General features: G+C 30.4%; 2 protein-coding genes across 4 annotated transcripts; both read right to left on the bottom strand.

The window, feature by feature from the left end:
* Positions 1-1,889: 1,889 nt before the first annotated feature.
* Positions 1,890-10,937, bottom strand: LOC139780603 (fatty acid synthase-like). Its single transcript, XM_071719320.1, has 8 exons — positions 10,713-10,937; positions 10,417-10,646; positions 9,503-10,196; positions 8,351-9,179; positions 3,397-3,872; positions 2,994-3,248; positions 2,130-2,381; positions 1,890-2,036 (listed from the first exon to the last, which is right to left on the bottom strand). The coding sequence occupies exons 1-8, from the start codon at positions 10,935-10,937 to the stop codon at positions 1,905-1,907; spliced, it is 3,093 nt and encodes a 1,030-aa protein (XP_071575421.1). The 3' UTR covers positions 1,890-1,904.
* A 485-nt stretch (positions 10,938-11,422) lies between these two features.
* LOC139780599 (uncharacterized) lies at positions 11,423-15,333 on the bottom strand. Of its 3 annotated transcripts, none has more exons than XM_071719316.1 (9): positions 15,215-15,333; positions 14,834-15,050; positions 14,235-14,359; positions 13,333-13,812; positions 13,043-13,217; positions 12,872-12,940; positions 12,532-12,647; positions 12,009-12,175; positions 11,423-11,890 (listed from the first exon to the last, which is right to left on the bottom strand). In XM_071719316.1, exons 2-8 carry the CDS (start codon positions 15,042-15,044, stop codon positions 12,116-12,118), a joined length of 1,236 nt encoding a protein of 411 aa, XP_071575417.1. In that variant the 5' UTR covers positions 15,045-15,050; positions 15,215-15,333; the 3' UTR covers positions 11,423-11,890; positions 12,009-12,115. The 3 variants fall into 3 exon arrangements, with proteins under 3 accessions (XP_071575417.1, XP_071575416.1, XP_071575418.1); XM_071719315.1 differs by having other exon boundaries at positions 11,962-12,175; XM_071719317.1 differs by lacking the exon at positions 11,423-11,890 and having other exon boundaries at positions 12,156-12,175; positions 12,861-12,940.
* Between the last annotated feature and the right edge of the window lie 427 nt (positions 15,334-15,760).

A 15,760-nucleotide genomic window follows, 5' to 3' on the forward strand; every position in this document is an offset into this window, starting at 1 on the left:
AGCTTGGTTGATCGCGCGGTTTTACTTTCTAATGAAAAATTCCACGATGGCAATATTAAGATAATTAAAGAAATTTTGAACAACAACAGTTTTCCTAAACCAATCGTTAATAAACACATTGCCAAACGTCTAAACACTCTCAAAACACGTAACAACACACTTAATACTCCCACTGACAATAACACAACTTTTGATTTTAAAAACTGCATACCTTTACCCTATATAAAAACGTTGAGTGATAGCATTTGCCGTACTTTAAATGAACTCCACATCACTACCTTATACACGGTTCCTAAAAAACTTGATTGCTTAATAAGACGGGGCAAAGACAGAATTAACGACCTAAAACAAACTGACATAGTGTACAAAATTAACTGCAGGGATTGTAGGGCCACATATATAGGGCAGACTAAAAGGCATCTGTGTACGCGTCTCAGGGAACACCAGAGCGATATTAGAAAACACGCTAGCAATCTTTCTGTAGTGAGTGAACACCGAATATCCTATGGGCATGATTTTGACTGGGGAAAACCTGAAATATTACATAAGGAAGGACAGACCAGAAAGAGAGAAATAGCGGAGATGTTTTTTATTAAAAAATTTGACGACACCATCAATTTGCAAAAGGACACGGAGAATCTTAACGTTCTCTACGAACATATCATAAAAGAAATATAGCTGGTCTCTCCTCTCCGCTGCTTCCCTCTCTATGTTCTTGCCTTTTATTGTTTACGGCACCAGTCTGTTTATAATTGTCAGGTTCATCAGTCTAAATTGTACCACCGCACTGCTATGTCATGTTACAAACATTTCACGAAATATACCGTTTAACAAATTTGTTATTACTTAGATTCCGACGCACAAATATGTAAGTTTCTGTTTCGTATAATATTGATATAATTTTCACTTAATTGCAAATTAATTTTGTGTCGTTTAGCTTTTAGATTCGGTGTAGTTAGGGCATTATGCTTGACTAATCGACATTTGTGAGTTTTGTATACACGCTTGAAAAGGACCGGATTCTCGGTCGAAACGTAGCGTTTTTCGATTAATAAATTTGGCCAGTTGGGTCGATTACAACATCTTTAGTAATTTTTAATTATCTACTGGCGACTCAAACTTCTTGTTCTGTGATTATATATAAGTTCATATAATTTATATATAAAGTATATATATAAGAATTAAGCATTTATCCATGTAGATTATATATGATTATATATAACCATATATAAACTTAAATTCGGATTATCCGATAGATGGCATCCGATAGGATTTATTTCTCGTATTTAAAATTTGACAAACAATGGTATAAGAATGATATCAAGAGACACGGCAGTATCTCACGCCAAGCAGCGCCAAGTTATATGTAAATCATTTCACTTTTGATTCTAGCTTTTGAAAAAATATACACTAAATTTATCAATGCTTTATTCCTTAATCGAAGTTAACAAAATTCTTTTTTAATATATATAAAATATTTATTATGTTAGATATAATCACATCTAATTATATATAAAATCGACATTAGATATAATTAGATATAAAAAATGGCCCGATATAATTGTATATAATTACATATAACCACATACAATTATATATAACCATATATGGTTATATAATTATATGTGGTTATATATAATTATATACAATTATATACAATTATATCGGGCCATTTTTTATATCTAATTATATCTAATGTCGATTTTATATAATCATATGTGATTATATCTAATCATTTTTTCTCGGGTACATATTTCTTTATACATGCTTATTTTAAATTTTAAAGACGTATTGTAGGATAACGTATTATCAGAAAGACATCTTATTTCCTGATATATAATATCTTTAAAATATTTTGTTTTAATGTTACCGCGTCCCGATAAAGTATATATATATATATATATTTATTGTATTATATTATCTTCTATCTTATCATCTTCTATCCATTCTTCGTTAATAACTGATATGATTTTGTCGTCCATCATTGTGATATGATCACCTTCCACATAATGAATTTGCACTTTACCTTCGGTAACCTAAAAATAAGTTTCTTGTTATAAAGTTTCTTGTTATTTTTAAAATCATAGTTTTATTTTAAAAATATCTATCCAAATTATAGATTTATTTACCTTATGTAAACCATAATCCTCTTCAGTAAAAAAGGCAATCGGAAATGTGGGTTTTAGCAATGTTATAGATGATTTAAGGCGAGGTAATGATGAAATACCGTAATCCTGTACAGCGGCAATATGATTGTAAACTGTGAAATATATAAGCTTTTGATTTTCGATGGTCAATACATTTAAATCCTTCGGGAAGTAAGCATGAAATACTTTTAATTTTTCGTCCACCGTGTTACATTTATTTAGCTCTAACGCAAGCTGCAAATAAGAAAATTTTGCATTTTGTATGATTAATACAGTAATAATAAGTATGCTAAAATAACATCTGCATTTTATCAATAATACAAAAGATATATTAAATTCTCGAACAATGGTAAAATCTGTTGTTATCCTTCTTTATTTTATTAAAATTCCTAAATCTCCACATAAAAAAGCGTCATAAAAAAAGCCAGCACAACAAGGTGATCGTATTGTAATTTTTAATTACAATAATACTTTAATATACGTTTTAGTCTGTCATCAAATCATTTTCAGTGTAAAAAGTTAAGATAGCATATAAAGACCGGTAAACAAAAAGATAAAAGTGAAAAATGCACGCATTAATCACATTAGTTTTTATCGCAATTAAAATCGAACGAACATCCTATTTCTCCGAGTATAAAAGTCGAAGAGCAAAATAAGAATTATGATGCGAAGACTTATGGTGTTCTATATCGAGAGTCATATTGTAAAACTGTCACTCGTAATATGTTATACGTTTAAACAACAACAAACGAACGACCTCATTTTATTTAAATTTATATAAGATTAAAATTAGATAAATAATTTTTACAATAAAAAATCAAAACGTATTTTTTATAATTTACTAACCGCTTCTTTGTTAATTGTAGCGTACATTCCCAATAAACCAAGTAAAACTGTATTTCGTAACTCTTCTAGTGAAGCACAGTGAAAATATTGATTAACCAAAATTTTCATTTGGTCAGGAGCTCCGTCTATTAGTACTAACCGTCCTGAGAAATCTTTAGCTTCTAATAATCTGGCTAATTCAATGGCAATTAAGGATCCGTATGAATAACCCACTATTAGAAATTTCCTTTGATCTTTCATTTTTTTTAATATGTACTAAGAAAATAAATATAAATGTATGTGTAAGCTGTGGAATAATACAAAAGATTTGTACCTTTAATTGTTAAATATTACTTATATATATACCTATAAACTATTTAAAAATAATCAAAATAAATATTTTAATTAAATTTAATCTCCTTACAGGCAGCAAATAAGCGGCTGATTTCATCACTGAATGACTTTCATCAGGAATATTAAGTACACCATGTTGCAAACACGTTGCCGAAGATATAATTCCTGATGCCATAGTTTTATATACGCTTAAACATCCTTCGATTCCTGGTAAGAGAAATATATTGCCTCGATCAACCTCTTTCTTGGTAATAAATTCTACAAGAATATCTGGAACAATGTCTGCATCCTTCATTTTTCGAATCAGCATGTCAATGCTTTCCAAATTACTTGGCTCAATTTCATTTGTATCTTGTATCTTTCCTTGTTCGGTTGTAATTGTCATTTGTCTAAGTTTAGCAAAATTTAGAGTTCTAATGTCTTGCGCTGTCAAGGAAATATCGAACTCTCTTTCCAACATTTGCTTAATTTCTACTGCCATCATTGAATCCATACCCATTTCGGCCAATGGCATATTTGATGGTATTGCGTTTATGTTTTTCAATCCTATTTTGTTTGAAATAAAATAAGAATTGTATAATAAAATCAATTATATATTAATTTATTTAATCTTTTAAAATTAAATATACAAAAATTTTAATCAAGAATCAAATTGTTACATTTTTTTATATCTTTAGGGTGATGCTGGAGCCGTCTGTTTTACCGGCATTTTTTGTCGGCACGTAGCGTCGTATTAATTTGACAGAATTAAAAATCTTTCTCCAGAATTGCAGTACATACATTAATGATTCGGGGAACTCCGATTTTATATGGAAAACGAGAAAAAATTACGAAAGTACAGATTTCCTTATCCTACTTTTATCCCAATATGGCGTCTCGAGTTGCGGCGAGCTGTCAGCTCGTCACAAGATGTATTTCATATAAGAGATATACCATTGGTACGAACGCGAAAACAAGTTCCCCTGAATTGCACAACAATAAAAACATCGATAAACCCCCCAAATCAAGATTTGGAAGCGTAATATAAAAGTATGATGTCGATGTGTATCGTGCGTATGTGTGCGTGCAATGTAGCGTGCTATCCTTGTCTATATCTTTGTCTATACAAGGACAGATATAGTCGATTCCATAGAAAATGGTAATTTTGTCGGTTATACAGACGGCTCCAAATTGGTATGCATTTTATTTCAAATTTTTTAAAATCAGACGTCTAACTCAACGGGTTTTCGAGTAAATAAAAAAATACCTAAAAATAAAAAAAAATTTTTTTTCTCGGGAACGGCTTGATCGATTTTGATAAAATTTTAATATGTTATAGGGACATATAAAGACTTTCTTGAGACACGGACCAAGGAGTCTAACATGTACGCGAGTCATTGGGACTTGAGCGAGATACCTAAAGGCGTAATGAAAGTGAAGGTCGGCCCTGGTTGTCGACCGAGGGAAGATGGGCCGCGTCGCGATGCGGCTACGCACTCCCGGGGCGTCTCGTTCTCATCGCGAGAAGAGGCGCACCCAGAGCGTACACGTTGGGACCCGAAAGATGGTGAACTATGCCTGGTCAGGACGAAGTCAGGGGAAACCCTGATGGAGGTCCGTAGCGATTCTGACGTGCAAATCGATCGTCGGAACTGGGTCGGAACTGGGAGACTTTCAGAGTAACAAGTTAAAGTTTCATTATCCAGTAAAAAAAATTGTTTTTTTCCAAAAATCATTTTTTTAAGCATGATATGATTTGAGCAAAATTATGAAATTATTTTTTTTAGAAGCTTTATACTTTCTTATATAAAATATATTTTTTTTGATTGATTCGAAATGGTGCGCCGTACTGAAAAAAAAATATAACTATTTTATACTATGAATTTTCCGGTTTTTGATATTTATCGGTCGTTATTTTATAATATAAATCTATATATTATAGATTTGTGCGAAAAAAATCCAAATTATTTTACTAAAATCGGTAAAATAATTTTTAGATCAATTTATTAATTTTTATTATTTAAAAAAACAAACAATGACGGTTTTTTTTATAATTAACTATTTATTAATTAATTAATCTACGTGTTTATTAAAATATCATCAGAAACTTTGCATTTGTCTCCATCAATACCAACAAAAATAATTACATGTCATTGTTTGTTTTTTTAAATAATAAAAATTAATAAATTGATCTAAAAATTATTTTACCGATTTTAGTAAAATAATTTGGATTTTTTTCGCACAAATCTATAATATATAGATTGTTATTATAAAATAACGACCAATAAATATCAAAAACCGGAAAATTCATAGTATAAAATAGTTTTATTTTTTTTTCAGTACGGCGCACCATTTCGAATCAATCGAAAAAAATATATTTTATATAAGAGAGTATAAAGCTTCTAAAAAAAATAATTTCATAATTTTGCTCAAATCATATCATGCTTAAAAAAATGATTTTTGGAAAAAAACAATTTTTTTACTGGATAATGAAACCCTATACGGTTGTTACTCTGTCTCAAGAAAGTCTTTATATGTCCCTATAACATATTAAAATTTTATCAAAATCGATCAAGCCGTTCCCGAGAAAAATTTTTTTTTATTTTTAAGTATTTTTTGATTTACTCGAAAACCCGTTGAGTTAGACGTCTGATTTTTTGAGGGTCATTGTCTTTTATCAATACCTACATATCCTCGAAGTGGCAATTAAATATTCGCCCGGGGCAATTTCACCATGCTTATCCCCCTATGCCCTTTGAAATAATATAAGAGATACATGCGAGGAAAAGTTTATTCTTCAAGTAATGAATTAAGGAGCAAAACTAGCGAACACAGACGATTTGTATGTCATTGAATGTATGTCATTGAAAAATGATTTTTTGACAAGTAAATGACTATATGTATATTGGTGTTTCTACGTAAATAGCGTTTTTTACTGTCCAAGCTTGTTATATGTTCATGATTGAGAGGAGGGTAAGCAAGCGTTGTGAAAGTTCACTACTGCATCGTATTTGAAGTATCGCACAATAATCTGTTAATTGGGGAGTGGCTTATCCAATGGAAACATGCAGAAACTCCTAAAAATGTCAGTTACCTGGCCTGTCTATTGTCGAAAATTCTCTATTCCAGTTACACTTACTCCCTCCAATTGCAAACTCAATTGAAAATTCCCCATGTTCATTCAATCATAATATAGAACTAAGATTTTAACATCATTATTAAACATAAATCTCCCTTTGGAACCGAAAAAACCGACTTCAAACTTGGTCCGGACATATGGAGTAAAATTGCACATTTTGAATTTTACCGCGGTTCCGCCATGTTGCATCGATTCAATGGGAGTCTGGTGTGGAGATTTCAAGAATTAAACATCAGGTGTGTTGTTTACATTGTTGGTGGTTGGTTGTTTTGAGCGTGATACAATCGTAATCGTGTATTTCACTTGGGAAAAGGTATGTCATAAAATTACGCGTCATTTGCCTGGCACATCTTTTTTTATTATATCGCAGTAAATTTTTCTTTCTAGTGGTAAAATTCTGATGATATTCGGTAGGCTAAACTTGATTTTTAATGGAAATTGGTTTACGTCAATTCAGGAGAAAGTGAGATTAATTCAACCATGAAATGTCAGTCTACTGGCATGTCATTCACCTGGCCATTCATGGGTTTGACGTTGAAATAAAATCAAACACGGTAAAAAACGTTGAAATAAAATCAAATACGGTAAAATACGGCGAAATAAAATCAAATACGGTAAAATATTTTTTTGGCCCCAAGGGCCCCAAAACGTTTTGGCCCCGTTTTGGCCCCAAAAACGGAATTTTTTTGACATTTCCTCTCAAAATTACTCATTGTTGAGGTAATTCAATATTTTACTAGACATGCAAAGTCGACTCATTACCGCACTTTACCAGATCACTGATGAATAAGCCATTACTTTCAGGTTTTTGATGTTGTAGTACGCTGGCTTTCAGGGTATGTTTCTGCTTCTATATTCGCTCAAAAACAGGAAAAAAAAATTTTTTTTAGGTATGTTTGAAATTGAGATATTTGCAATCTGAAAAAACGCTATTTACGTAGAAACACCCATATAAAAGTGCATTTCTTTAATCAACTACTATTCTGTAAATAAAAATGCTTTAATTGCAGAAGCTTAAATAAGTTATCAGTTTATTGAAAAACTTAACGTTTTTTTCCCCAAAAAGTTTAAAGGAACAATTTTCTAAAGAAAATTGTCTTAAATAATTTTTTATTAATGTAAGACTAATAAAATTATAATAAAATTATAAAATAATTATATTTTGCTTCCTCATAGAGGAAGCTTTGTTTTCGTAAACCTCGTGTATGGACCTTTGATCGCGTATATATAATGCTAGCTCCAATCAACTAAATCTTAAAGAATTATATCAAATGATTTCCGAGATCATAGCGAACAAAAAAGGCTGCAAACTCTGTTGCTTTATAATAATAGTATAGATATGGGTAGAAAAGACTAAAGAATATAATAGAATTAGAAAAATTGCTAATAATAAAGGGGTTACCGATTTCTGTTTAAAAAAGTCAACGTAATGCTCTAAACAAAAAATGTTTATTATTCTCGACAACAATTGGCAACTAGTGTATAAAAAACGACTTTACGACCCTCAAGTTTGGGTCCTTATCAAGCAATTATTTCTCTTTCTTTCTTTCAAATATCCCACTTTATGGCTGACTAGATTTTCGGAAAAAACAACTCCTTTTTCTTCTAAATATCAATTGCGATCTAAAAATTTTGATTAGAACCCAAGTTATACAATAATAATTTAAATGAGAGAAACACGTAGAGACTTAAAAAATTAAGTCTACTGCAATTGTGAGAGATAGTTTTCCAAATATTATAAGCATTCCTGTAAATTTAATTTAGTGCAAAAAATATATTTTTTGAGATATTACCTACTTATTCCAATAAATATATACTTGGAATAACATTTTGATTTCACTCTTATTTTATGGCATTATATGTATTTAGTATATTTCTTTGTTTAGCTTTGTATAAAACTGCTTACCCATCATATGAGCAATTGTTTCATAAATATTCATTGATCCGCCAATTTTTGCTTTTTCAGCAACAACCATACTGCTTACGACAGGTCGATCTTGTAACAGAAATACTTCTAATGTATCCAAACAGGAAGATATTCGTTGTTGCAATGTACCTCCAATAACCAATTCCTTATTTTCTTCTTGCATATCTGCCACGAGTCCGACATCACCAACAGCACCCCATTGTATTGCTAAACCATGTAATCCTTCTTTCATCCTCTTCTCACAAATTCTCTCCATTACGGAATTAGCCATCCCATAATTTGTCTGGCCTGCGTTTCCTCTTCCACACGACACGGACGAAAAAACGACAAAATGTCGAAGTTGTAGACAGATCTTCCTCGACAATTCGTCCATTTTTTTCGTCATCCATGCTTTCGATTTGAATGAATCCTCGAACGTTTGCGGTGATTGATTTTGAAATATACAATCTTTTAAAACAACTGCAAGATTAAATATGGCATCCACTGGTGCTCTTTCTTCAGCAAATTTTAATAGGGATTCACAATCTTCATGTTTCAAATTATCATTGACTGTAACGATCTGTACATCCACACCGTAAGATCGCCATAGCTTTACTCTTGATTGCTGATAACCTGTTCTAATCCCGGTTCGTGATGTTAATACCAGATTTTTTGCACCTCGAAGAGTCAACCAATCTGCTAGTTCTAAACCAAATCCGCCAAGTCCACCCAAAATAACGTAGCATTTATGATCCAGACAATGATATCGTGGATGAGCGAGTAGTGGGGCATCCAAAGGCTCTTCCTCTTTGTGAACTCTGATAATTATCTGCGAATAAGCAATTAAGAAACAATCGTTTTTTCTATAAAATAATAAATTATAAATAACAAAGATTTTATATTTTATTTTATTATTGATATTGTTTCGTATTTTATCATTAATTTTATTATTAATATTAATTAATTAATAATTAACGTTATTTATTAATATAAATACAAAAAGTTTCTTGGTCAAATATAATTTAAATAAACATACATTTGTTACTACCTTTATAGCATTAATTAGAAACAAAGAATTGTTTCTAATTTGATATGATAAAATATTCTGTATTATAATTACATATTTCTGTGTATATTAAAAAATAATTGTACCTTGCCAATATGTTTTCCAGCGGCCATATATCTAAAGGCAGCTTCTATTTCATTTCTTTCGAAGACTCTTCTGCATAGTGGTTTAATAGCACCGTTTTTTATACCTTCTGTTATTGTTTTCCACAACCTTGACTTTTGTTCTGCGTTTGAATAGAATAATTTGTCTAATAAAATGCCATAAAAGCTGATATCTTTAGAAAAGATAGATATATCCAAGGAATTATTGGAAACCATATCAAATTTTCCAATTTCTAGAAAACGGCCACCATTTGCTAAACAGCGAACAGATGCTTGTAATTTCTCTTCGGCTAAGAAATTCAATACGATATCCACTCCATGACCTTTTGTACGCTGCATAATCATTTGTTCAAAGCTTGTATCTCGAGAGTTTCCGATATGATCTTCGGGAATGGAGGGAAACGTTTCTCTTATAAACTGTCGTTTCTCGACAGTTCCAACTGTCGTAAACACTTCGCAACCTTCGTGAAGCGCAAGATGGATTGCAGCTTGACCAATGCCTCCAGTACCAGAATGAATTAAGATTTTGTCTCCCTTTTTCATTTTACCCCTTATGTATAAAGCATAGTAACACGTGCTGTACACACACGGAATTGTTGCTGCGTCTTCCATTGTCCACTTGTCAGGTATAATCCAACTGAGATATTTATCGGCCACAAGAATGTTCGTCATTCCTCTATGCATAAAAATTTTGAAAATGTATTTATTTATCTAAACGTTACTTTAAAATGACGTATATCATGCATATTTTTAATTTAATATTAAATTTAAGTTAATGTTACTTAAATTGAAACGTTATTAATACGAATTAATGATACTCATATAAAATAGAAATTAATACTGTCAATTGCAAAAAGTTCTTTCTATCGCATATGTATTGATACTCTATATTTTACCCGTGTGAACATAATCCCATTATCCTCTGCTTATGCGTATTGAAACCAACAAATTCCAAGCCAATAAAACAGTCGTTACCGCGTTCGAACGTTTCAGCGTTGAGTCTGCCAGTAGCTATCATGATATCTTTAAAATTAACAGACGTATAAATTACATCAACGAGGTTTTCACGGTTAATGCGAGACATTCTGCTCTGTGCCCAGCAGAGAGTACTCAGATCTCCTTGTACCTATTATAAGTAAACATTAATTAATATTATTTATTATAAAATTTATAATAGAACATCTTAACATACCATCTGCGTAACGTAAGCCCTCTGAACAAGTTTTGGTTCTAACGATGGTAATGGTAAATGCCTGTATGATCCCCAAACGTTACCGGTACGTATAACATTGATGGGTAGGTCCAACTGTAGCTGCTTCGTGTACAACGGTTCTTGCAAAGAAAATGTAGGCGCTTTGTCATCTTGAATAAATACGCTTCTAATTATTTCGCCGCCTGCCCTACTGAAAAAAATCATGTGAGAACACACATGAGATCTCATATGTGCTCTCATATGAGGTCTCATACACTAACACATATAATTCTCTTATGAGATCTCATATCATGTATCGTGCCAAAATCTCATATGAGATCTGAAATGCGATCTCATATATCATATAGGTTCTACGTTTTATAATTTCATAATGTGTGTGTGAATTGTTGATTAAAAATAAAATATTTTTAATATTATTAAAAAAGGATATAAGAAATAGTGCATATATAAAATAATGATTTGATATTGAACAGTAGAAATCATACTGATAGCTAATAAAGTGAGAAGTAATATTTTAGAAATTTTATAAGTAAATCTAGCAATAATAAAATGTAACTTCGTAACTTTTGAAATGTAATGAACTGTAATTGTTCTAAGTATATGGCGGTCATTATTTTTCTATCTAAAGAATACTAACTTGATATTAATTTTTCATTGATAGTTTCAAATAATGTAATTAAAACATACAATAAAATTAAATATTATTTATTAAATAATATGTATGTACATTTTAAGATAATATATATTATATCACAGTAATAATATTTAAATTACATCAGTAAACCTTATCTAAAGTTTTTAAACTTGCGAGATAAATTGAGGATCTAGATCGACAAACTCGCTCTACATTCGAAAACGGATAAAACTATTCTCCAAGCGTTAAGCATTAAAATACTAAAACCTTAATTAAATTTTTCAAACGTAAAACATTTTAATGATTTAACATTAATATAAAATATTATATTAAAAAAAAAATTTTTATGACTCAGCATAACAAAAGTACTTAATAATAATGAAAAACAACTTTTATGTGACTTTGTAAAGTGATTTACGAAGATCTCTTATTTTATAACCAATCTGTTTGTTTAAGTCTCTTAGAATTTTCGCTTTCTTCGTTGAATGTCCGTAAGTTTTATTTAGATAATCTTTAAATAGGCCTAAACAATAAAAAAGAAATCAATAATTATTTTTATTTTTAAATCATGATTATTATATGTATAATACTTACGTCGTAAAATACTATATTTTTGAGGAGTAAAACGTTTTCTAGGAGACCTATTTTCAAGTTCGGTAGTTATCCTTGATGTTTTGAAACAACGATTTACCAATGCTTCTCTTGTCCACAAAATTTCCAACAACTCTCTTAGAAATACCCAATGACCTCAATGTTTCATATATTCCCAGAAAGCTAAATTTATCATTTTTCCGCAACCAATATATATCTAAAAAATATTTTCGTTGTAGATTTGTCAAAAACATCAGTTAATGTTAAAAGTTTATATACTAGTTATTGCTTACTAATTAATAAACTTTTATTAATCAGAAGCATTGCTTTCATATAAGATAAATAAAATTAAAAATTAAAATAAAACCGTGAATTCGAAATTAGGTAAATTTTCTAAATAATTGTTCATTGTACTATTGATGAAATCGTACCATTCATGGTGATTATTATATGTTAATAACCATAAAATAGTAGAGAATAAAATAGTAAAATATAAAATAATAAAATAGTAGAGAATACTTGATAGAGAATAATTGATATAATTAGGAATGCAGCGTTCATTCATAATTGTACCTCGTCACCTTCGATGTCGTATAACTGCTTTTCTTCAGGATTTACGTCCCTTGTATCAGGACGCATTGAGTTGTCATACTCATTTGCAGCCTCTTCATCAGAATCGTATGGTGCATCTAAATTATGAAAAAATTGACAAATACTGTTTTCACTGTTTTATAAAAGTTTGAGAAGTTTCAAGTTTTATACGTTATTTACTATTTTTTGTTTTTAAATTACACGAGTATTAAATCAATTGTGTAATGAACAAATCTACTACAATTTACAATTCAGGTTGTAATTATAACTATTGAGACAACTTTTTATCAAGTATTTATAAATATACCTACAATAAATATACCTTGTAATTTTAATCGGTAAACCTTGTTTCTTCTGAATCGTGGTCTATGTCGTGGAGTCTCAGTAATTCCTATTAATACAAATTATTCAGTTTAGTCTTATTCGAAATGAATTAAAAAGACATCTATTTAATTTTATAATTTCTTATATGATGTTCTATCATGGTTTATACTCTGATTGTCATTGTGATTTGTATCATCTTCTTGATTTTCAAATATTCGCGATTGTTTTGCTAACATATTGCCTGACTCGTTATTTTCTGTGTCACTTTCATCTTCGGAATGTCTGCTTCTACCCGGCAGACTAATCTTTGTTCTCTCTAAATTCTTTCGTTTTTTCTGTAACATCTAGAATAAATAATAACAAATGAAAATGTAGCTTTAGATAGTAATTGATTAAAATATAAGTCACAATTTTCCGAGATTTCAATAGCAACGACAATATCAGTAACAATAACTGTACCACTGATTGATCATTTTCATCTTCTAAAGACAGGTCCTCAACATTATGCGAGGACTTTGTACATTTTTTGGATTGCGTTTCATTTGAAGGCCTAGGTTGTGGTGATATTTCGTGTTTGGAATGATCTGTTGTATCTTCATCATTGTCAGATAGTGGAACATTATGCGAGAACTTTGTACATTTTTTGGATTGCGTTTCATTTAAAGGCCTAGGTTGTGGTGATATTTCATGTGTAGAATGATCTGTTGGATCTTCATTATTGTCAGATAGTGGAACATTATGCAAGGACTTTGTACATTTTTTGGATTGCGTTTTATTTGAAGGCCTAGGTTGTGGTGATATTTCGTGTGTAGAATGATCTGTTGTATCTTCATCATTGTCAGATAGTGGATTTAAACATTTTCTATTACTTAAAAATTTTTCTAGTTGCTGTTTCCCATTATGTGCTTTACCTAATTTTTTTAGTTTCTGTTTCATAATCTATAAGCAATAATACTAACATATTATTTAAATTAATAAAAACTTTTTGAAATTTAAGCAAAATTAATTTTTACGTTGTCAAATATATATTAGGCTCCTAGGTACCGACCGCGGCCATTTTGAAACGTGTTGTCAGAAGCAAGAAATTTTACGGTGACAATTGCAAACTACTGTAAAATAAAGAAATCTTTCAATAAAAACACACTACAAATCGTTTTAACACACTACAGTGTGCTATAGCGACCTACAGTGTGTTTTAATCAAAATATCTTTTTATTTGACAGTAAATTGCAATGTAATTTTCGTGTAATTTCTCGCTTCTGACGTTTCGATTTCAATATGGTCGGCGAGGGACCAGGAGCCTTAAAACATGTATGAAGAATTTAATGTACTTGTATGATCATTTTACCTTAAACACTTACTTTGATATTCTTTTTTGATGTTTTCTGTTTTTCTTCCATTTTTAATCGCAGTTGTTGAAGAGCATCACTATGGCGTTTTTTTGAAAATTTATATCTCCCTTTTTTATTTAATAAATGTTCTTCACCTTGAAAAAAAATTATTTTTCATAAAAAATGCATGTTTTTTACTTCATGAATTTTATAATTATTTATTACAATTTATAAAAGTTTGCGGACAACTAATATTTTTGTATATGTAATATATAAATGTAAGTAGTTGAGATAAACTGAAATTACTGATATTTACAAAACTTATTACTAATTTTAGAATTTTATTTATTTTTTAAAGAGATATCAATATAAAAAAATATTTAACAACTCTTAGAAGTAATGAGTCATTACTAATGACAAATAAGAAAGTAAATCTTTAAAATATGCTACGTATAGATTAAATACATTTCAGACTCATAGCTTTTTGATAACATTCTCAAAATTTAAGTCAAAGAATTAAATAAATACCATTATAAGATTTATTATTAATTACTTTTACTTATATTTATGAAAAAAACATGAAGAAGTGTTTTAATTATAAACATATTATATTAATGGCTGTCACTTACTTCCGACAGATAATACCTCAGCTGGTGATAGATGAAAATTGTTCTTCTGATTATCATATCTTTTTACATAATATGGTTCATTGAAACAAATTTTCCCATTAAAGTTTTCTATATCTTTGGTAGATATGATCTCAACTTTTCTCCTTTCATCGGAATAGAAACGAATAGCAGCATGTGTTGGTTCAGATATTGCTATCATATTCGTATCCATAATTACCTATTAGGAAAAAATGATACATTATTATTGCTTAATATTTTATATGAAAATGTAAGAACATATTTTATGATACAAAATTTAGATATAATTATAACCATTAATGGTTACAATTGTAGTCAATGAAACAGATATATTTTATTAAAAATAAAATAATATAATAATACCTATTATCCTCGATGGTATCACAGAATTTGTTTTCTTTGACGAAGCCTTTTTATTCTGTTGCTGTTACACATTTAACCCGCGTGTTCGTAAAATTCGTGATTTCACATTCACAAGTTTTCTATGACCGCTGTTACACGGCGCCGTTAATCGGGTTTAATAACATCGGTAGTTCTTAGACTAGCCAATCACACTCATTCTTCAGAAGAAGGGAATAGCTGTGATTTGCCAGCCTAAGAACTACCGATGTTATTAAACCCGACGTGTAACAGCGGTCTATGACTGCGTTCAATTTAGCGCGTATTACATCCTGTCGGATAGGACCTGTCCTCGCCTCTCGGGCTGTGTTCCGATATTCACTGCCAGTACTGCAAATCTATAGTTTATGTCACGCACATTATAAATTTTAGGTACTGACAGTGAATTTCGGAACACAGCCTCGGTAGCATTTGGTAATATGGGTGAGGGAAATAGTGGGGATGGTCTCGTGACGCACGTCGCACACACAAGGATGCCAGCAGCCAGACTGGCGGTTTTCGACAGCCACT

Source organism: Temnothorax nylanderi, unplaced genomic scaffold (genome assembly GCF_030848795.1).
Source record: "Temnothorax nylanderi isolate EJ_2023f unplaced genomic scaffold, tnyl_v1.0 TNYL_tig0286_pilon, whole genome shotgun sequence".
NCBI classification, from domain to species: domain Eukaryota; kingdom Metazoa; phylum Arthropoda; class Insecta; order Hymenoptera; family Formicidae; genus Temnothorax; species Temnothorax nylanderi.